At 42.6% G+C, this 22,449-nt stretch overlaps 1 protein-coding gene across 4 annotated transcripts in view; it reads right to left on the bottom strand.

The window, feature by feature from the left end:
* The window catches only part of LOC133141158 (neuronal calcium sensor 1), a 38,152-nt gene extending 17,257 nt beyond the window's left edge, over positions 1-20,895 (bottom strand). Inside the window, exons 1-3 of one of the 4 annotated variants that reach the window (XM_061261585.1) lie at positions 20,600-20,895; positions 15,297-16,472; positions 557-581 (exon numbers count right to left, since the gene is read on the bottom strand). In XM_061261585.1, the coding sequence (XP_061117569.1) occupies positions 557-581; positions 15,297-15,360 (89 nt within the window). In that variant the 5' untranslated portion in view covers positions 15,361-16,472; positions 20,600-20,895. Of the gene's footprint in view, positions 1-556; positions 582-15,296; positions 16,473-18,981; positions 18,999-19,745; positions 19,862-20,074; positions 20,094-20,599 lie in introns of those variants that run through there. The other 3 variants (XM_061261587.1, XM_061261586.1, XM_061261588.1) reach the window with 3 other exon arrangements.
* Between the last annotated feature and the right edge of the window lie 1,554 nt (positions 20,896-22,449).

The following is a 22,449-nucleotide window of genomic DNA, read 5'->3' as shown; positions in this document are numbered from 1 at the left end:
CGGGGCCAGGGCCCTTTGGGCGGGCTCCAGGGGTTCGCCTCTCTTTCCTGACTCCACGCCCGAGCCACTGAGGCCTGACCCGGGGACATGGACCAACATGAGAGGGTCTCCAGAGCTGGCAGTCTGGATGCGTGTGTGTGTGTGTGCGCGTGCGTGTGTGCATGTGCGTGTGTGTGTGTGCGTGTGTGTGCGTGTGTGTGCCAGTGTGTGAATGTGAGCGTGAGTGAGTAGCAGAAAAACAAAGAGATAGAGAGCCAGCTCGTCTCAGAAAATGCTGGAGAGGGATTTGAATGGGTGGCCGAGAGACAAATAAACTCTAATTTTCTGCCAGCAGACCGAGTTACACACAGGAAGGACAGCAGGAGAGAAAGAACAAGGGACCACAGGGGGGGAGAGAAAGATGGTGAAACAGGGATATAAAGCAAGAAAAATAGACAGCGAGTGATTGATGGATATTGGGAAGAAAAGGAAGAAGGCAAAGAAAGATGGCGAGGGCAAGAGGTGGGACTAAAAGAAACAATGCGGATGGCAGCAGAGAAAAAAGAACAAAACTTACCACTGCTGTACTTCTTTCTCAGTAACTGGGGAGAGAAAAGAAAGAAAATTATTAGCTACACAAGTATGAGGGGTGAAGGGCACAGTCACATAACATTTGTTGAACTTTATTTAATAATCTTTTATAGACAAACTACAGTTCCAAGTTATCATTGAAAGTGCATTTTTGTGGCCATAATGGCCTCGTCAATTCAGGAGGGCACATGTGTCTATCAAAACTTCTTGACAATAGTTGTGCTGGAAGACAGCACATCCACCACAGCTCACCAGTGTGCAATGGCTCAAGCAAAACTGTAATAAAGCAATAAAGCCAGTCGCCATAAGATGCCTTCCACAGAAACGAACACACAGACCTCATTCTCACCATGCAAACTCCACACCGCAATACAATTTCCTAGCTTGATTTGTTATTCTTCTCGCTGGTTGTTCCCCTGTTAGGGGACCAACCCCCCAGGCCTGTCCAGAATTCAAAGGTACGGGGTTCTGATATTGAAATGCAATACACCAATTTTGAAAGTTATACACAAAATCCCATTGGAAAACATCTCTTCCCATTAGTTGACTTTTCAGCTCAGCAGATGCTGTATGAAGCTATTGGCAGAGTGGCACCTACGATACATCATTGTGAAGAGCTGCTGGACACAGACAGTCTGGGGCTGATATCAAAATCCACTATTTGTCTGGTCATATTGGCCAAACACCCATTTTTTCCATTATAGAACAAATTCATGGATGTAGAGAAGCACAGGCTTGAAACAAAAATGAGACAAAGTGGATTTGTAAAACAAAATATTAACTTTATTGAGCAGAGAGCATGGGTCTAACAAGTGCTGTGATTTTGCACAACACATAGGCTATTTGCCACTTTATATTTTTAAATGTGTAAACAGTGTAACTACTCCTTGTAACAAATTCCATTGCACTAAAAATCTGTTGTATTTAGGCATGTCATAAGACACACTGGAAGATAAAATCAATAGAAATAACACATTTTCTAAAATCCAAATCGTGTGCTGCAATATTTCAGTCAACTGCGTAGTTCTCCAATTCTTATGTCGGAATGTGAAGTAATTGACATTGATTTCCCCCGTTCATCAAATTTCATAATTAGCAGACTATCTGCATCCATTTAACTCCATATGTTGATGCATTGCCAAGGCCTGCCATGGTAAATTGGTAAATACAAGCTCCCTCATACAATACACTCAGCCAAGTTCGTCTGAATTGTAGCCAAGTAGGTGTTTGCAAAATTTAATTTACACCATTTCTATACAAGCGAATCTGCCTGCAGTAGAATGACACCACTTATGACAAGTCAACATAAATCATCTTAGATCATTCATAACCATTTCGCAATTAGCAGGGTACTGTTTACGCCTTCATTTCACACACTGTAACCCACAGGACATTGTCTAATTAATAGTTTCCACCCATCCCACCCTACCCCCCCTCTTTCTCAAACCCAAGGTTGTTTAATGATGTGCAGTGGCCATTTCACTGCAGAATAAATACTGACTCTCTGTATAGCTTTGCTAGTCAGTTTGGCTCATAAAAATGATAATTTAAAAAGAAATGAAAACCATCAGACTATGATTAAGGTACTTTTTGAGCATAACATTTTCACTTAATTTACAGCACCCAAATGGTAAAAGGAGGTACAAATGCCTCCCCTATTGTTCACTCTGACCCGTCTCACACACACACCTGTGGTTTGCTGAGTCATTTCCACATTCCACATTCCCGGCATCACTACCTGCTCTAATCGGCCGGAAAACACAGCGGTCATCTTTTCCGAAAAATACCAAAAAAAAGAGGGGAAATTCTCTCCACTTAAATGCAGCAAGTGATGTCACTGTCCAGCTATGGTTGACTCAGCGACTGAAACACAGGAAAGACACTGTCTGATACAAATCCGTTAGGAATACTACACACAGCTGCGAATTGGTTATATTTGAGCCACCTTCTCACTGTACATCTCCTTACATTCATTTGAAAGTGCAGGACTACAGAAAGCACCACAGGCTAAGTGACAGTTGACAAGGCTCCCGTTTTGTTCAAAGACATAAGAGCAGTGCAGTCTGTCGTGTCTGTGTTTTTGCCACAGATCTGAGGTCATTTCAGAGCTTGGAAACCTACACTAGCTTTATTACCCAGGCCAAATCCATTATTCGTTTATCAGTGTGAATGTATGTACCTCATTACGTCCACTGAATTGGAACAAGACACAATGTCTCCGCCCCATTCATCAAAACCGTCAGCAACTGGACACCCCCCGCCCTGCCTGCGAGGGGTACGAGCGCGCCGCTATTAACAAGACCACTGAAGTGCATCGAGGCAACGAGAATGAGAGAGCGGCAGAGGCAACGAGAATGAGAGCGGCAGAGGCGGAAACAGGGAGGAAGGACTACGAAGGACAGGAGTTTCGGAAGAGAGCCTTTTTATTAGTGCCAAAGCAAACGACAGCATTATCCGAAAGTGAAAATCAAACAGCCCCTTACGCAGTCAGGCCCACACCCCTCCCCCCACCTAAGTGACTAAAGAATTTTGATGATCAGAGCCTCAACCTCTAAAGCAAAGGTAGGGGAAATCAATGCCAAAACTTGCCTGACTGGCTGTAAAGAGGACAAAGGAGAGGGGTAAATGAAATCAATTTAAATCTTTTTTTTTTTCCCTGCGGTTTTCAGCAGCCCTTTTATAATACTCATCACCCACATACAATAAAAAGGAAAACAGATTTTGGTTGACAGCACAAATTAACATTATCCCACCTAAGGCCATTACTGGTGCGCATTTATTCATTCATTCTTTTTGCAATAAGTCCACCAGGCTGAGGAGACTGACTTCTGGAACCAGCTGTGGCATGGACCTATGAGCAGCTTCACAATGAGGTGGTCCCTGTAGCGCTAGGGTGCTGCCCCGCCTGGAAGAAGCGCAGAACCTCACTGCAGAACCTCGTTAAAATGGATGCCTTTTACGAGAGAGAGCAGTGAAAATGGTCTGGAAGAAAACTAAAATACTTGGACTGTTCCAGAAGGTTCTTCCATATGCAGCTGTCCTATACCCTCCTGGATCCTAGTGTCACTTAAGCTCCTAATTTCTATGTGCTGTACCCGCGGACACTGACACCTGGCATCACCATATCACACATTTTGCGACTACAGGACAATCCGCACGGCCAATTTAGCAAGGTGAGAAAATAATTGTAGGCTGAAGTCTTTTGACAAAATGACCTCGGTGTACAAATTACGTACAAAGAACAGTTTTTTTTTACACACCCCGGAGCATGCAGGGATTGGAGATTGGAAACCAGGAGAAAGGTGGAGGGAATGTGTTGTTTTTCAATTAGCATGTTTCTTCGGGTGCATCTCTCCGCTTCGACTTCCTGTCAGTGAGCGCGGGAGCGTGTCAGGGCGATTACTTGAGAAGCCTCCAAAAAAACGGGATTTAGAGCGACTTATTGAATAAATGCTGAGAAGATGAAGAGAGAATATAATTGTGTGCCTTATATATTGTACTTAATGGGGGTTTCTTTACATTAAGAACAAGAACAAGGTTAGAGGCGTATGACAGAAAATGCAATTTTCACAGGCCCAAGAATTCTTAAGAGTGAGAGGCCATGATTATGTGAGTTTGTATGTGTGACTGTGGGTGCAATGCGTGCTTTGATGTTTATGTGGGTTACTGTGTATGTGTGTGAGTGTGCATGTGTGTATGCTTTTGTGTGTGTGCGAGCCCCCGTGTGTGTGCGTATACAGTATGCATGTCTGTTTGTCTGCGGGCGAACACAAGTGTGTGCGTCTGTCGTAGTCCAGGGGAGCTTATGGAAAAATCCCTTATATAAGCATCATCATATGAAGCATAATGAGAAAGGGCATCAGGATTAATATTGGGCTCTCTGACAGTCCTCCTTCATGAATAAAGATGACTAAAAGCCTTTTGCTCATGTCAGAGATGTCAAGACATTTCTGCATAGACACGCAGTTCAGTAGCACTCCACGGCTCATTTTATTTCTCCAAAAGCACTGTGATTTAGAGCCAAGACTGTACAGCAGATGTCACCATCTGAAATTTTGTGAAACGGTATTCTTTCACAAGTTTATTTTCATTGTATTTTTGCTCACAACAAACCTTTCCACCAATTTATTGGAGTGTTGAAATAATGGTTTGCAGCTGATGTCATCTGGTCATGACATGTTGCAGATGGTAAAGCCCTACACCAACTGACTGAACTTGGGTCCTAAGGTTCCAGGAGCTCCCTGGTCACTGAAACAGACTTAATTGGTTATCAGTGTTAGAAGTGGAGGAAGAGGAGGGCAAGTGAGAAGATCTGTCCGCCTCTTCTCTCCCCATCTCCGTCTCAGCTGCCCTTTGGGAAAAGGAAGCCCCATTTTAGTGATGAAAATGGAAACAGACTGTTCCGTTCTGTTTTTTTTTTTTGGTTTAACAGAAGTGGGGTCAGCACACTTTCAGTCAAGTGCAGCTCTCTTTCTCCACTCTCTCCCTCAGAAGACCCACTCATTCATTCACTGTGTGCTTGTGTGTGGGGAAAGGTGGTAGATAGGCTATACAATGTTAAACCTTGAGAAAATACGGCACCATCAATTTCGCCTTTACCAATTCATATCAATTCATAACACTTAAAATCCTTACAGCAGTGTGGTGGTGTGTTGAGAACAGTGACTGCAGCTATTCAAACAGGCTGTTTGTCATTCATTCATTTAAATATGAATTAAAAAAACCTGCGGGAGTCGGGCATTATCAGCATTCCAACACATTGCGCTGTCAAGTATTCAACATTACCAGAATCCTGATGTAACCCTAAACAGAAAACATATCCGTTTTGTGCATGCAACTCTTCTGAGCAAGCCTCATTTTCGCCTCTGTTTACAGACACTATCCGTGCAGCAGGACCTGTTTTCCATCTCCCGTTTTCCGAGCCCAGCGGAGTAAGACTCCCCATTGTGAAATGAAACTGAATTCCAACCACAGATATAGGAAAAAACACACATACACACAACTAGTTGCAAGGGTGGGAGGAAGAGAGTACTACTCCAATCTCTGTATTTTCAGGTGCTTATGGTGGTAAAAAAAACAATTGTATCCACTTTTTTATTTCTTTAATAATGCTTGCCGCATAACAGAAAGTGGGGCTGCGATTTAGACACAAAGCATGACAATAAAACCGAGCATTCAACGAGAAAATTATACATACTGCATCTCATTCAACTACAATTTATAATATGTCAATATACAGAAGCATAAAATGTATTCAGTTCTATCTGCTTTTGTCATGTTAGTGTCCCTGACGCAACATTTTAAATGGCATAAAGCCCATCACTGCAGCAGGGTTTAGTCAGTGGTTGATGTGACAATGTTATTGCCTGAGCTGAATGTTCTCTCAAATGGCACACTCGTGACAGAAATGCACACAGCTCTGTGCTTCAACGGTAATTGCCTAAATGGGCAGGCCATAGCAGATCTGTTGAGCATTGGGCACAGGAAAAGAGGCACACAGGAACTTTGACGGTACCAGCATACATACTACTTAATCTGAGCATATAACATGGATGATATCCTTAAAGCTACACACACACAATCAGCAACTAGAATGTTCTTTCACAGGTTTTTCTTCACTCAAATGTCATTCCTGTTTTGTTGACTGGTCAGTCTCCAACTCTGAGGTTCATGTTTATGGTTTTGTCCACTTCAAAAAAGGTAACCCAAATACTGTCAACAATTGTTGAAAATAAATTAAACTGAATACATGTACTTCAACACTGCCATTTGTCTTTTTTTAAATGCATATAATTAACTGTGGTAGCGTTGAACTGAAAAACAGGGTGTAAACTGCTCTTCATTTTTTCTTCTTGATTTTCAGTAGCTAATCAAAACCCTACACCGGAGCTGGAACATTTAGTTATAAGTGAATGAAGAAAATAAATCTGTGAAAGAGCTTCTACCACTTGGCTCGCACCTCTTGGCGCTACATTTTAAGATGCCCACGTGCACAGCATGGATTTACTGCATGACGAGCATTTCAGAAGGGTTGGAACATTAGCAAAAGGATGCTGGGAATGTAGTTAACGCTTGAACACTAGAGAAGCAAATACAAGAAAAGTCTCAAACTAAACTTCAGCACCAATGGAAGACCATCAGCCATGAAGTAGCACTAGGTACATCATACGTGCCAGGTCACGCAAAATGGCGGCGGTAATGCGCTGCCGAGCCAATTCTCCCTGTATTCTGGTCGCAGGAGCACAACATTTAGCAGAAGGGTTGTTCTTTTCAAATTGCAGAATCATGGAAGTGCTCCCACTGCATTTTTGAAGATTTTTGCATTGCGCAGGACTTGGTAGCCTCCATGGTTGCTTGAAACCTATGGTTTTTATTATGAAGAAATTTGGTTTTAAAATACTGGAACTGCAAAATGATTGCAAAAACATTCCAGTATTGTGAACATTTTTTCATTTCAAGAACAAAAGCTTCCTAACAGGAGAACAGCCACTAAAATAATATTCCTAATAATGAATTTTCACTAATTATTTCGAATAATTGCCTGTTTTCCACAGCAGACCATACAGCACTACAGGAGAGATTGCACTGCTCTGAGGAGACGACAACTGTGGTCACTTTGCAACGGGCCAATAGAGTGGGAGCACGGCCAGCTTTAAAAAAAGAAAAAAATTCAACTTGCATGTTAAATATTTTACATGTAAAGTTGGCTGTTTGTTGCCCAAAACCAAACTGAACACATGCTGATTAACTTTAAAACAACTTGCTATGGAGAATTTGAACGAACCTATATGAGGTAGGCTAAGCTTTGCTTGCTTTCACAGAAAGAGAAAAATTACTTTTCTCGTTACTGACAGAGCACATATGCCAGTTTGTTCATAGAGCACCACTTTATGCAGCTCTTGAAAAAGGCATAGCCAAAACATTATGGTACTTTGAGTATTTGGATTGCTGAATCCAAAAATTATAAATACTGTGGACAAAGAACATTTCCCCTGGAGATTATTTTGGAGTAAGTCCAATTCTACTTTTTAGCCACTGACACACCATCCATAAAATATTTGGGCTTTGAGCAAATATGACACGATTTGCCCTTCCGACAAGTCAATTCTAACGACGCCATGTTTCTTCCTGTTCCCCTCCATTTAATATCGTCATACTGAGGCCACTTTCTAAATATAATTTCAAATCTCAAAACTGTAACTGTACCAAGTAGGCCTTAAGTGTTAGCCCGAATCCATCATCAGGTCAGGAAACTAATGCAATTATATAATAGTGCAGCATTGCACGGTCACAGTAAGAACGTTTTATGGTACTCCCACCTCCCCAAAGCCTGAAAATCAGCAAATGTAAAGCCATCCAAAACAGCACCACATCAATCACTGCGGGGGATTTTTGTGGACAAGTAACAAAATGTTACTAAATAGAACAAATCGGTCTTCTTTCACAACGGTTAAATTGGTTGGTTTGATGAGCCCTGCTATCTGTATAATATATGGAGCAAATGCTGTGAAGGGCTGTTAAACCTTTTCATTTCATGAATAAAAACAGAAACTAAACTTTCTGACCGTCTTAAAAATATTTTTTCAAAAAGCACAGATTTTATTGATGCCTTTTATTGATGCCTCTAAGTACGCAATTTCAGAAAGTCAAATCCTAACAGGCGACCCACCAGTTATGTCCTTTTCTTCCTCAGATATTTTTATACTGGTGGGTTGAACCACAGTAACATGCTCTTAAAAAAGGGAAACCTTCAACCAACAACCAATTTGAGGGAATTTTCTGTGCATCTTTTCATATACCATCTCATTTAACTTTAAAAACTACCAATTTGCTAGCTTGGAACATGCTAGTTATGAAACTTTGAAGCATACCAGTTATAGCTAATCACTGGCTCTTGACACAACACAAAGAAAAGTGCTTGCTAACTAGCTCGCAGTCTCAAACAAGACATGTCAGTTTGACGGAGGCCTAATGCACTCTGCACTCTCGACACTGGTAGCTAGGCTACATCAAGGCCTGATGACATCTAATTTCACAACAGAAAGTTAGCTAGCTAGCTGATAAGTTAACCTACTGAACTTGCAAGTGTAGCCAACAATTAACGTTAGTTAAGTTTGCTACTTACTTTTTCAGATGAATAAATGGACTAGATGTATAAATGGAGAACATGGAAAAATTGACTGGATAGCATTCCTGCCACATATTCAAATTTGAGGAGGCACGCACACACCAAAGGAAAGTGCAAGCGCCTATAATGCAAACAGGGTTTATATTACCGTCTCATACGCCTTCATCAAAAGCCCAACTCTTATTTGAAAAGTGAGAAACTATTTCAAACACAATGAGAGACAAACTGCAGTATGAGATGAGATGTTAACTATATTTTAATGTCCCCATTTGAAAAAAACTTGACACCCACTGCATATTTACCTTTAGCAGAATTGAGTGGAGGGTAGAGTACAGTAATTACTCCAGGATCTCAGGATCTGAGCAGTTGTTATGGGGGAATGCGCAGAAAGGTTGTCAGCTGAAGAGTAGGCTGCAGCACATGCTTTCGCGTCTCGACGGATCGTGCGAGACAGCGCTGTGTCACCAGCGTGTGTTATTCCGACGTGAAGGAGCCGTAGGCCCTGGCAACCTTTCACCACCTCGTACGGACTGTGAGATGCTCCTCGCAAGCGCTTCTGACAGTCTGTCTACCATCATAACCCCACCCCAGACAAATACAATATGCATTGTGAGGAACCACGCCCAATCTCGTTAAACCAGACCCACTTGTCCAATTGATTGCCTACATGCATTAGCAATGTTTGGTCACTTGGAGCTGTCAGAACAAACCAGCCGCCATTCATACATTTATACTGACTGACATGTTGCCACAGCTCAGATTCAATCCTTCAGTCAAAGCTGTACATCAGCTCGGCTCAGTGGCACCAACGCGACCCCAGCTTCTGCCACACAACTCCAGTCTCATGACCAGCAACTAAATCATCCCACTGACCACTCACTTGTTTACAAAGTCATCCTGTTGCAATGGCTCTTCTGATATTATCTATACTTAGAGTAACCAAGCAATGGCAATTAGCTTCAACTCAGGAGGAGACTGCAAAGGTAACTTCCTATGCTTTTGTCACTTACCTGAACGTGGTGGTGATACAGGCAGAATGCAAAATTACCTGCAATGTGATATGTAGGCTAAATAGTTTATATGAATTCTGTTTACTGCAATTCTGTAACCATTCAACAAAACATGCCATTTTCTCAAGGCCTGTAATACCATGGTACAATGTTGTACTGCAACGAGTCAATGTAATGTATAACAAGGACCACTTATATGAACAAATGAAAGGCACAAACAAACTGTAAAAGTCAACTACTGCCTGAGTGATGCTAGTATCTGCATTGTTTGTTTTCCATGCTTGCAGGATTAAGTGTTTAATTAGTTTGGCTTTGTTGAATCACAACAAAAAAAGACAGTAATCAACAGCTTTTAGGGACAACATCACAGCAGGTGTAGTTTTGGATGAGGATTTTAGAGGCAACAGAGTGGTGTTAGGGAGATATAAATACACCTGACGGGATTCCTCCGGTGTGCCATGGATTAATAAGCAGGGTGTCACCTTGCAGAGTTTCAGAATGAAGAGCCTGGCAACGAGAGAGAATTGCCGGGGTGCGCCGAACAACGGCGCTTATGAGGCCGCATTGTTTAGCAGTCAAAGTGCTGTCAAATGAAATGGTAAAGTATTAGATGTCCCAGCGCGCGGGGAGCGTGAAGCGAGCCCCCAGGCTCCGCAACGCGGAGAGAGCGTCAAGTCCTCCAGCCGTCAGCCCCACACTCACTCTCCACCCCCCACTTTCACATGCCGGGGTTTCCCGCTTCACCAGACAAAGACAAAAAATAGACAAGCGCGTGCCTTCAAACCGCGTCTAGAAGGAAAAGTAAAGACGCGAACAAGAGGCTGCGCAGTGTAGCCCGGTGGTGGACAGGCGGGACGGGGGTCACGCCAGGTCCTAAAACTGTTTTATACTCCAGACCGGAACAAAGGGAGCACAAAAACCACACAAAGGAAAAAGTCCTCAGCCTCATGTGCGAGCCATCACCATGGCGACTACAGAACACGGGAGTTTCAGTAAAAGGGAACAAAGAAAAATCAACAGGGAAAGGGGTGATTCTTGTAGAAAGAGTGGCCTTTTCTTTCACATCCACAGCGAATGTCCCAACTACCCTTTCCTCTACAAAATCAGCCAGGACAGGTGTCCTGCTGTACATTTTGTGAAAACGGGACGCCATGCTCCAGCTTAACATGAATAAATTAGAACAGAAATCACTAGGTATTTTTTTAGATAAATATTATTAGCCTGAGTGGCAAAAACATGTTTTATCAGAAAAGCAAAACATTAGCCTATTCGTAGTTCATTTCATCCCGCTAATATACACATATAGGTCAGAAGCTTCAGTTAAGTGTTCAGAATGGGGGAAAAAATGTGATAGAAGTGACTTTGACTGTGGAATGATTGTTGGTGCCAGCCAGGGTGGTCTGAGTATCTCAGAAACCACACATTACAACAGTGACATGCAGAAGAGCATCTCTGAACACACAATGCATCAAACCTCTAAGTGGATAGCAGAAGTAACAAAAAGAAGTCAAATAAATACCTAATAAAGTGCACACTCAGTGTACTTAAAGAAGTCCAAAGAAGCAGCATTCCCCATGGGCTAGCACAACAGTACAAACACTGGATAACAGGAACCATCTCAGTCTAAAAGGCCAAAACATCTGTGGCAAGGCATGTACACCGTAGGGTAGACCGCACTGGAAAATAATCATTCACCTCGCAGGTGTGGGTTCTGTTTAACATATCTTCAGGTTAACAGAAATGCACTGCAATGTGAATGAGCACAGGTATTCTGGACTGGGCATAAGCTTCTGCAAATAGAACAAGAGCGGATATGGGGGAGGATTAAACAGAAAGTGAGGAGAAGAAAATAAGGGTTCAAGAGAGGGAAATGCTGGAGGTTGAGAGAGAGGCACACGCTGGGGGGAAAATATGGATGCCCCACTATGCTACAGCCAGTCGATAAGACCCTAATTATACCACTCTGCTCTTTGCTCAAAGAGAAGCAATTAGGGGATAAAGACAGGGAGGGAGCAGGAAGGAGCAGGGGAGGAGGGGGGTAGAGAGAGGGAGCTTGCGTCGCTGTGGTGACAGCAGCAAACAGCCCCCTTCTCAGTACCAGGTCCTCTGCTCCTCAACACTACAATTTCCTGCCTCATCGGCTCTCTGGGTCGCCATCTCCGCGATGCCAACTGCACGCACTACACCCTCATTATAGAGTAGGACTGTCAGGCTATCGTCCTACACCTGCAAGTGGTACAACCACCCCCCCCCCCCCCCCCATACAATGAATTAGATCCTGTGTCCTGTCTAAGACAAATGAATGCCAGACATGCCAATCTGTCAATCTCTTACCAGGCACAACACTGGCAAATTGTCTGTGGCTAAAATAAGATCAGCTGAACGATTGTTTTAGTTTCGTTATCTCAAAATTGAGAACGGACATTTGAAATATGGAACGATTTAGGGTTTTGGACTCAAAATCGCAGAAATGTTTTATAATCTGAATTCATCTAACAGAAAACAAAAGCGGTATAATAAAACTGGAACATTAAGTTGATATGTCCTCAAAATAGCAACATAATCCCTTGAAGTAATGTGAAAATGCCAGTGTTCTCAATTACTGTTGATATTTGACTAAAGCATAAAGTCCTGGATTTGATAAGAATTTTAATATACAGTAAGTGTGCAATTCTCTCTCGTTGTAGATGCAATCATGATTTGATGGCATCAGTAAACAGGGTGAATACTGATGGTTGACTACTGTTCATAACAGTCTTCTTATGGCTGTCATTTGTTTAATGTTGTTTTTCAAAACGCAATACAAAATTACCATAGATTTTAAAGGCTCCAGCTTGATTTATTGATATCAAACCAAGCTCTCTGTGTATTTGTCTGTGTGTGTGTTATTTCACTAATTCCACAGATCCCTACTCCAACAGACAGAGAAAAGACACATTTTGAATAAAAGATGAGTTTCTACAATAAAGCCAAACCAAGAAATGTTTTTGTAGGCGCAACCATTGTTTAGTGGAAGGGTTATGACAGCTAATGTTTTTAACATTACTGCGAATGACTGCATGTAATGGCCACACCCCATCACAAATAGAGTTCATTTTTTTGTTATGACTTCCACACTTTCAATGTTCTTGGATGCTTCCGCAAATAAACTACTGGTGACCATACAGTTGATGCAGGGTCGCCAGTGGTCGATTTGCACAAACTGTAAATGTGAATGCTTTCAGTACCACCACAGACTTTCTCCAGTGAAAAAAAAAGAAGAAAAAAAGCCTTGAGCCAACTTGGCCTCTCACTACTTACATGTTAATGTTAAATGTTAAATTGATTTCCTCACATCACAACAGCAGTTCTTAGTACGTACACTGCAGATAACTGCTGCCAAGACATATCTTGGACTGGCCTTAATGACCCAGTGTTAGAAATGTCAATGAGTTTGTCAAGTGACATGCATGGTTTCCTCTAGTGGAATCACTAGGGGACTAGTCCTCTCTTTCCCCTGGCATACTTCTTGAGTTCGTATTCCCCTTTGGAAAAGTACACTGTGTTCTACAAACTCTGGCACACTCTTAATGTCTGAAGGCATTAGCTAAATAATGAATGCATTTTAACAAATTCCCCCAACCCATTTTTCCTTAAATAAATATAACAGTTTGCAAAAATCTGCTAGAGTGAATGAAGCCATTAAAGTAAAATAAAGATTTCCATGATGGCCTTTACTTCAAGTTAAGCTTACATAAAGTGCTGTGTTCTCGATGGCAGTTTGCACAGAGCCTGCTCAAAAACAAACCAAACGGTATTTCAGGGGCTAGCTTGTTTGCACCAATAAACATTGTTTATTGGCCAGTACAAACAAAACCAGACCAAACGACTGGGCTAGCGAGACTCTAAAATCTCAACATTTCATCTTTACAGCCACACAGCTCATGCCACGTCCTCGTTCAGCTGTATTTAAAGCCTCTCGGTGTTTAGAATGCGCATGCCATGTTCTGTGAAGGAATTGGGTCTGTTTGAATCTCCAGTGTTTGAAACATTTGTCGTCTCTCAGCAACCACTTGTTTCACAGTAGACCTGAAGAACAATCCATCTGCATAATGTATATTCATAAGTCGACAGTCCCCGATGGAATTATTTTAAAGACTGCGATTAGGGCCGCTTCCAGATTTCTGCTAATCAGCATTCCTTACTCTGTAGAAAGACACTGTAGAAATGCTCATACAAGCTAAAAATACTCATGAGAGTCAACAAGCTCAAATTTGATCCCCCTCTTCCATGGAAAGTTTGCTTTGTGATTACCAAACCATTTGTCAATGCATAAACTTTGACTGTCTATAGACCCGCAAAGCTTCAGCTCGACAAAAAATGGCGGTGAAGCATATCCTTGCTACTGCAGCCCGTGTCGCGAGTGGCCAGGGCTTGGCTCAACAGTGTGGCCTTCATGATAGACACTGACCATGCTCTGCTCCAAGGGCTCTGCATGCTACATACTCTCAAGCTGGATGTACAAGCCTTGTTCACTCTGATACGCCCTATGCTCACTAAATACTAAAAGCCAACCCTACACTTCTTAAGCAAGTCAGTCAAAGTCGTCCATTCTAAAATGCAATTACTTAACCAACCTTGGGTTGCCATAGTTACAAATTTTGACATGCTCAAAAACAACCGCACTGCCACCAATATGAACAATCCAATTCTGCCACCAAAGACAGGGTTGGGCAGAGAAGATGCATAAAGCATGCAACACCCTTCAATCAGCTCTGCAGCACCTCTAGACAGCTCTGCCCATCGGAATTGCAGTCACATCGTGACAGGACTGCAGCAGTAATCTCAAGGCCCACTGCATGACAACACACACCTGTGAGTCAGGCTCCAGGTCATGGGCAGGAAATCCAAGAGAGATCCCAAAAAGAAAACAAATGCTTTGTCAAGCTTGTCACCATTGTGAATGCTAAGCTTCTTAAGAGACCTCAGCACTCTGGCCTCTGCAATGAAAAATCTCGGTCATACCGGTGCGCACAATCGTAGCCCGGTTAATCCACTAAATCCGCAGCTGATGTCATCTGCCTTTCAGTCTGCAAATACAGAGATTCTGCAATGGTCATGAAACCATAGCAACGGCATCCATGAACGGGTCAAGGCTTTTCTGAGGCCTTGACCACCGTGACAGTCAGCAGTGAGACAGACTTATAGACCAAGATAGGTGGTGCCCCACTGTGATTCAGCATCTGTACACTTGCCAGATCACTTTCATAACCCTCCAGGGCAGTAGCTCTGACAGGCTTCAACAGAGATTATATTTATAGTTTATTTGGGTGGTATGGGGGGGCAGAAAGGGGTATTGTGTGGGACAGGCAGGGTTTTTCCTGCATACAGGCATCTTTGGCATGCCATGCATACTAAATTTGTGAGCACCAAAGCGGAACAGTGGAAAAAATGGAAAATGGTCCAAAGAGAACACTGTGAGATGACCTCGAGTACAACCACAAGAACTAGCCCAAAGATGGGATGCAGCAAAGACCCATTTGATGCCAGGAAAAACCCTGACAGGGATGAGCAGGTGGAGGAGAAAGGGAGAAATGTGCGGTACTCACAGTAGGTCTTCCGGGTCAGCTCCTCCACCACCTCCGGCTTCAGCTTGCTGTTGGACTTGCCCATGGTCAGGGTCTGTGCCTTTCCCCTGCACGTTTTAAAGCTCCTTCAAAGTGCAGCCGAGTAGGGCTCCCCCGCTGTGACACACACGCACGCACGCACCCCTGACGATCCCTTCCAGCTTGCTTCCGCTTCAAACAGCACCCAGAAAGGAGCCAATTTTTTTTTTGGAAAATGAAAAGATGTAATTACGAAACTGCGCCGATTAGCTGAGCTCTCCACCGGAGAATGGCAGTCAGAGTGGGCACAGGGCATGGGCCTGTTCACTCGCATCCATCCTGCTTTTCCCTACTCTCCACCCCCTCCTGTAACTCAGCACACCACCCCTGGGAACCTGCTCACAGCCCGGGGGCTCATTACACGACCTGCGGGGAAACCACGGCTCAGTGGAGCATGACCACCTCTCCCGTGTTAAGACTGCGCTGCCTAGGCAGGCACCGCCATGCCACCTCTGTCCTTACAGCAGTCAGTCGCCCTGGGTTTTTTTGTGCGTTCTGACCAGCTCTCCCGCTCGCCCTCTAGCACCCCTCTGGCCCGCTTCGTCCTTCCTATCTCTCTCCTTCGTCACGGTCTCAGCAGCGAAGAGCCGGGTAAAACTTCAGCAGGAAAAGCCAGGCTTGTCCCTGTGACATTTCATCTTCATTCACTCCGATTCTTTCAATGAACTCAGTGGAGGGCAAAAAAACATCAAAAAACTAGATGCACTCTCACACTCTTTGCTCAGATGATTATTATTATGAATGAAATTCGTGAAATAATGCATTAAAATATTACTTTTGTGATTTTCTTCTTTAAACAACACAGCAGGCCACCAGCAGAATGCGTGAACAACTCAAAACCGCTTCCCTCCTGGCCTCAAAGTCAGTCTGTTGTACAGTTTGCTGACTTCTGGCTACAAAAGAGCATAATTGTGTGTGTGTGACAGGCTAGCAACGTATCAATAGATGCAAGCTCCAGCCTTTGGCTCCTCCGTTCTTCTGCTCAGGACAGAAGAACAGAATCTTCCCCCAGAAAGAAACGTCTGTCTGTCACTCTCTCAGTAGGGTCTGTTCGTCCTTATGTACTTCCTCATTCAGCAGTGCGTCTGCGTGGCTGCGGGGACCTTGGCAACTCCGGCCCTGTGAAAACAAACAGCAGCGAGGGGTCGAGGCAGTGTGAGAGGCCGCAGATTGCAACAAATACACAGCTAGCCTTAATCCCGAGCTTTCATCTCATCAACTCAACAACAGGCTGACCATTCCCCCTGTGAAAATTGCTGATCACTTTATCCCCACAGTCAATATTAAAAGTCTCCAATCACTGAGACTCATGTCAATCAAGGGTGCGAGTAATCATCATTTGAAGTCTGATCATTTACTGATGGTGTTTAAGAACAACCCATAAATAAACTGAACCACTTCACAATTACAAGTGAAGGCATTAAATATTTATTTCTGTAATATTAATACGCAACTGGAAAATTTTAGAGAGCTGACCCCAGGGCTTAAATTCTTTGTTTTTTTTCTGAGCGTGAGAATCAAGGCATTTCTTCCTTAATCTTTAGAGACAAAAAAACATCACTCATTAAAGGACCTTTACATGACTAATTTCTTGTTTCCTTTTAAGATTTTATTTACATAATATATTGCTTCTACTGCAGGCTATGCTGCGGCACCTAGCATTTTATGAAGATAAATATTTCACTTGTGTCAAATCTGCCAGGTCAAAGCTACCATTTCAGAGCTTCTCTTTTGCGTACGTGTCCTCATTTTGTGGCTTGCTCTTTCAGGGGCTCCTTCATAATTTATTTTAACCGCTTGGTAGAAATTACAGACCTCCAGCTCAGAAACGCCCCCAGGCAGAGGGAACCATTTCTGTTGGCTGAACTGCACCCGCATCAGGAGCAATTATACCAATTCCTCTTTGAACAGTGCAAACTGAAGGCCCATTCTAACACTACAGCATGTCATTCCCCAGTCATATACGCCTGATAAAATGCCAGCAGCAATCATAAAACGCCTGAAAGAGCTTTAGGAGAAGATGCATGGAGAGCTTTTATGAGAAAAATCATCTCTGCATGAATAATGCAGCAATAACAAACAAACGGTCACACACACACACACACACACACACCTACAACAAAAAAAGAGCTCAAAAGGAGGCACTAGACTTGTGATGTCACTTACAAATAAAAGTGTTATAAAACCACTTGCAAAACCATGCAGTTGGACTTAGGATGCCAAATTTACTTCAGTGGTCAATGATGTGCTGCACCCTCTGTTATCTTACGAGCAATGCCCCATCAACACTCTCAGAAAAGGTATGAAAAGTGCCTAAAAAGGTAGAAATGCTTGTTGTTGGGGCGGTACCCTGTAGGCGCATAAAACTACCCAAAGCCAGCAATATATAATTAATTTGCGCTTGGAATATGTACTCTCTTGTGCCCAAAGGGGACATTGCTACTTTCAAAATACAAGTTGATCCCTGAAGAACAAAAATGTACCTCCACTGTCACTTTATTCATGATAATGAACCACATTGAGCAGATGCCAAAACTGGTCAACCGTGGTCAAGACGCTATCAATCACGGGAGACGGGGGGGTGTCCATTAAAAAGGAAAATGTCATACAATGTCGTTCCTATATGAATGGTTCCTCCGCCGACAGTGAACACCTTGAGATATTTATTAGCCTTCCACACAACGCAGAGGATAAACGTCTTCTGCAAACCCCCCTCCCTCCTAGCATTTAACTATGGGTGTGAGTCGGAAACGCAATCTGTCTCTGTCATCCCTCAGACCTAGTTCAATTAATCTTGGTCCTGAACTCCCCTGTGCGTCTCCATTTCCCGAAAATGAATATTACATTTTGGAACTAGGAGAAAAAATATAGTTTTTTGTGTTCAAACGAAAGAAGCTAATTTACTTTCTGATCGAGGATTACAAGCAGACGCGGCTTTTGTGAAGTGCACAAATCAGGTGCCCAAGTCATAAGAGCAGGCCAAGGCCTATTCATAAATGATTAGCCTTACAGACTGAATCGTCTACCAGTAGGCTAACGCAGCACTGCTGTATAGACGTATTTGGTCTGTTAGGAGAAACAGCTTGCCGAGACTGAAACCGTACCATACCGTTAGAACACCCATTTGTTATAACAACAAAGCCACATGGCCGCCTTTGTGTGGGTGTAACCTACAACATTTTAACTTGCCTACTTCTGACCAATGCACCTGCACTACATACTTGTAGGCTAGCCGCAAATAGGGATCTTTCACAGCCATTTAAAACTGTAGACGATGATCAGACCGAATCCTCCACTCACGCTAGCGTCCATAGCTACTTAAGCCCCACTAACCTCATTTTAATTTTCTAATGCGGTAAACAGATATCGCCTTGACACAGACGACGCTGGTTTAATGACTGCCAAACGACTGTCGCCATACGGGGAAAAGCCTAGCCTGTAGTCAATGGTAAGAAAAAAGACGACGATAATTAAATCATATAAATATTGAAACACACACAGACAAATATGTCACCAGAGTAGGCTATATGATAGAAAATAGATTCGAAATAGCCTTCTGCTAACGAGACACCAATCAACAAGATAATGTATGTCGGTGAGGGACGGAGACAAAAGTAGCCTTCCCTACCCGATACCCTCCTACGACTCATACATGCTGCTGAATAACTGGGTTTCATGAAAGTCAAAAATGCGAAGCACAACGCGTAAGGACACTTCCCCTAGCCTACAACTCTTCCATCTGCACAACAAATGGAAAAGGTATTCAAAAACGTAAACGTCACTTTTTTAAGTGAAACGTCGCTTTATGACAATTTAAGAGAGTATTTCAAGCCATGTGTCCGGCATAGGCTAACACTCGGGCAGTAATAATAACCTGCTGGAACACTGTGAATTTGATGTCGGAGCGGTGGTTTTGCTCTAATTATAATAGTTTTAAGTTTATGAAACAGACCTGATCAGTTTATGGGCTGATCGATTACAAAATATATTTATTTAACCTTAAATAAATGTCCCCCATAAATGATTCGAATAGATAACCTGTTAAGAAAGCATGACAACTGCACACTATTTTTGTTTCCACCACGCAGCATAAACATATAGTGTACTTTATTTCGTGTGTCACACTGTATCAGTAGGGTTAGCATTCGAATATCACAAGTCGGAGTTGAGAAATGAATGAAATGGCGTACGGCCACACCGAGACGCAATGCATTTCTATTTTGATTTGAAGGATAGTGAATGGTACTTTACTTAAGAATTTGAATATCAGATATCTCGACTGGGCAATGAGTAGCCTACCAGCAACACCATAGTAGGCTAGCAACTAAAAAAAAATAGGTTAGCATGTTGGCTAACGATAGCTATCTTACTTATAAAAGCACTGTTACTTACAGAGAGCACGTCGTTCGTACACTATTCTGTAGTCTAAAAATCACTGTCGATCAATTACTCTTGACATAACTTTTTTTAGAAACACGATAAAGTTCTTTTTAAGTTCGCTGCCCAACCAGACCCTGTGACAGGCGCAAATCTATTGAAAAGTATGGCAACATGGGCACAGTTAACGTTATGTCCATACGCTCGTGTTCGACAGCGATATTCTTCGCCAGCTCTTCCACGACATCAAACGTAGGTTAACGTTAGAGCTACATTAGATTAAGCTAACCTGGGTAGGATACGGTAATAGTCTAACACACAGTAAATTACTCTAAAATACTTACTTTGCTTGCCAAATTGCTTGTTTGAACCTATAAGTTTAAGTAGCTAACGCTACAGTAAATTGACGGCATTTCACCATGTTAACAGTCAAACCTGCTTTTCTTGCTAAGTGTTCATTTACAATCCATCGCATTTGGTAACATACATTTAGGCAAATGAAAAGCATTACTGTGGTTAATGTTGGCAAGCTAGCTATATTTTCTGTAACTGCAACTGTATCCCTAGCAACACAGCCACTAATGTTAACGTTTACAGTAACGTTGGCTACAAGCTGCAATGCGAGGTCTACTCGCCCCAACAACGTTGTAACTTAGCACGTTTCATTCAAAAGCATGCACGTTTTTGTTAACATTAGCTAAGTTAGCCAGTCAGTACAAAACGCTAAGAATGTCTAAATCAGCCTAATGTTACGAAAATACAGACAGTCGACTACGCCACCTCTTTGTATTCCGTTATTCAATGTTTAGCGAGCCATCTAAGTTAAGTTCTACCTAGTGTGGGATCGCCAAAAAGTCAGAGGCACTCACCGTTTCTTTTGCTGCAAGTCATTAAATAGTAGGCTATATTAGCTGAGACAATTAAATGAGAGTCGCCCTTCAGTGGCTACTGATTCATTGTTTCTTTTGTATTTGCCACAGAGGTCGTGAATTTGGTCTGTAGCTAACGTCGCCACCGCTTCCACTGTTTTCAGCCTTTCGCCGACACCTCCTTCGCTCTGTAGCCGGTTTTCAGTACGCATCAGTCGGTACGCAGTCCTGACATCACTCGGTCTCCACCCAGTACCTTCCTCAGGACTAAACTAACATTAACCCTTTCTTTTCCTCGGTGAAGTTGACTGGGGAATCGACGCCGACCGAGGCACACATTAAGCACTGTAAGAGGATAAGAATCAGATTATTTTTTAAACAAGTGATGAACTGATTCGCCACCTAATATTTTGTTTTAAAGACGGTAAGCTACACGCCAGAATGCCATGAGTAAAGCTTGTACATGCGCTGAAACGTCACACTGTTATAATAAAACGTTTACGAGTTTCTTTTCGCATCATATTTTAATCCGTATTGTTCCTAAAACAAGAAAGCCTAAGGAACGTACAATAGTCATTATGTGCAATTGCGCATTCGCTGACAGGATCAGGATAATTTCAAACAAAAATTTGCTGCGCGATAGGATATTGAGTGTTAGGTCTACTGAGATTTAAATGCTCCTCACGTTGTGTAGCCATTTTTGTCAAGAAAAGATCATTACAATATTTTGCGCACGGGAAAAATACAGGCTATTGAAAGAAAAACATCTTTAAAAATTCAATTCAAAAAGATTGTCTGACTGGTTCACTCCACGTATTGACATTATCAACCCCAAATGTACTTTAAATTTACGCTGTACTCTTCTAAAGTGATGCTTCTCTTTGCATCTCTTCGTTTTTCATTATTTTTACCGAAAGCGTTTGTCATTGTCAGTATGTCTCTAACGCTAATAAAGATGTTCAACCTGTTTAAGGTGGGGTTTAAAAGAGTAACCGAGTATGTAGATGATGCATAGAAGCTGCCTAATAAAAAGTCCTATTAAGAGGGGAAGAAAATATGGCCATACTTTTCATTGGGTGCTTAAATAGCTCCGCAAGGTAACACATCACAGTAAACTGTAGGCTACTCGTAATCGTCTAGCTATAGTTTATTTGAGACAATTTCACAGTGGATTAATTTGCGCTTAGAGCGCTTGATTTACCCAGTGCACGTTCTCAAGTGGGCTATCTAACATGTTTAGCAACAATCTATCTGGCATTCGTGGTTTAATATTCATGGAACATATGTTAAAATTATTTTTTGACCCAAACTTCATAGTTTATGAGGGAACAAATTCTGCAAGACTCGTGCTGGGTGATGTACACGGCCCAGGGAAATGTAAGTCTAAGCTTCACACAAACAGAGATGCACTCTAAAGCTTAAGCCTTCCAACAAGTTAGGCTCATCCCTCTTCGTTCTATTCCCTCTTTGAACCTGTGAAATTGAATTAGTGCTCCAACCAACGGTAAGAACCAGGGCTCAGAGTTACTGTGTGCAGACTGTCCGCAGGGCAACATTCAGCCTACCCACACAGCGTCCACAGCCATAATTCAGCTGTATAACTGAAGCGGCCATCTGTCCCCTACAATCCACCAAAAAAACCAAAAAAAAAAAAACAAGCTCCAATAAGCTTGAAGCAGAGACAGGCATTACATGTAATGCACAGCTCAGGCAGAGCCACACAAGAGACTTAATTAGCCACTTGTGGAAAATTGTCCACATAGCATATCAGGCTACTATACATTGCGCTGCAGCAGGTATACAATGAAAGTGGCATTTTACAGGTGCAACACAGTCCCACTTGCATTATT

This window comes from Conger conger, chromosome 11 (genome assembly GCF_963514075.1).
Source record: "Conger conger chromosome 11, fConCon1.1, whole genome shotgun sequence".
In the NCBI taxonomy this organism is placed as follows: Eukaryota; Metazoa; Chordata; class Actinopteri; order Anguilliformes; family Congridae; genus Conger; species Conger conger.
This window is presented reverse-complemented; position numbering and strand designations above follow the sequence as displayed.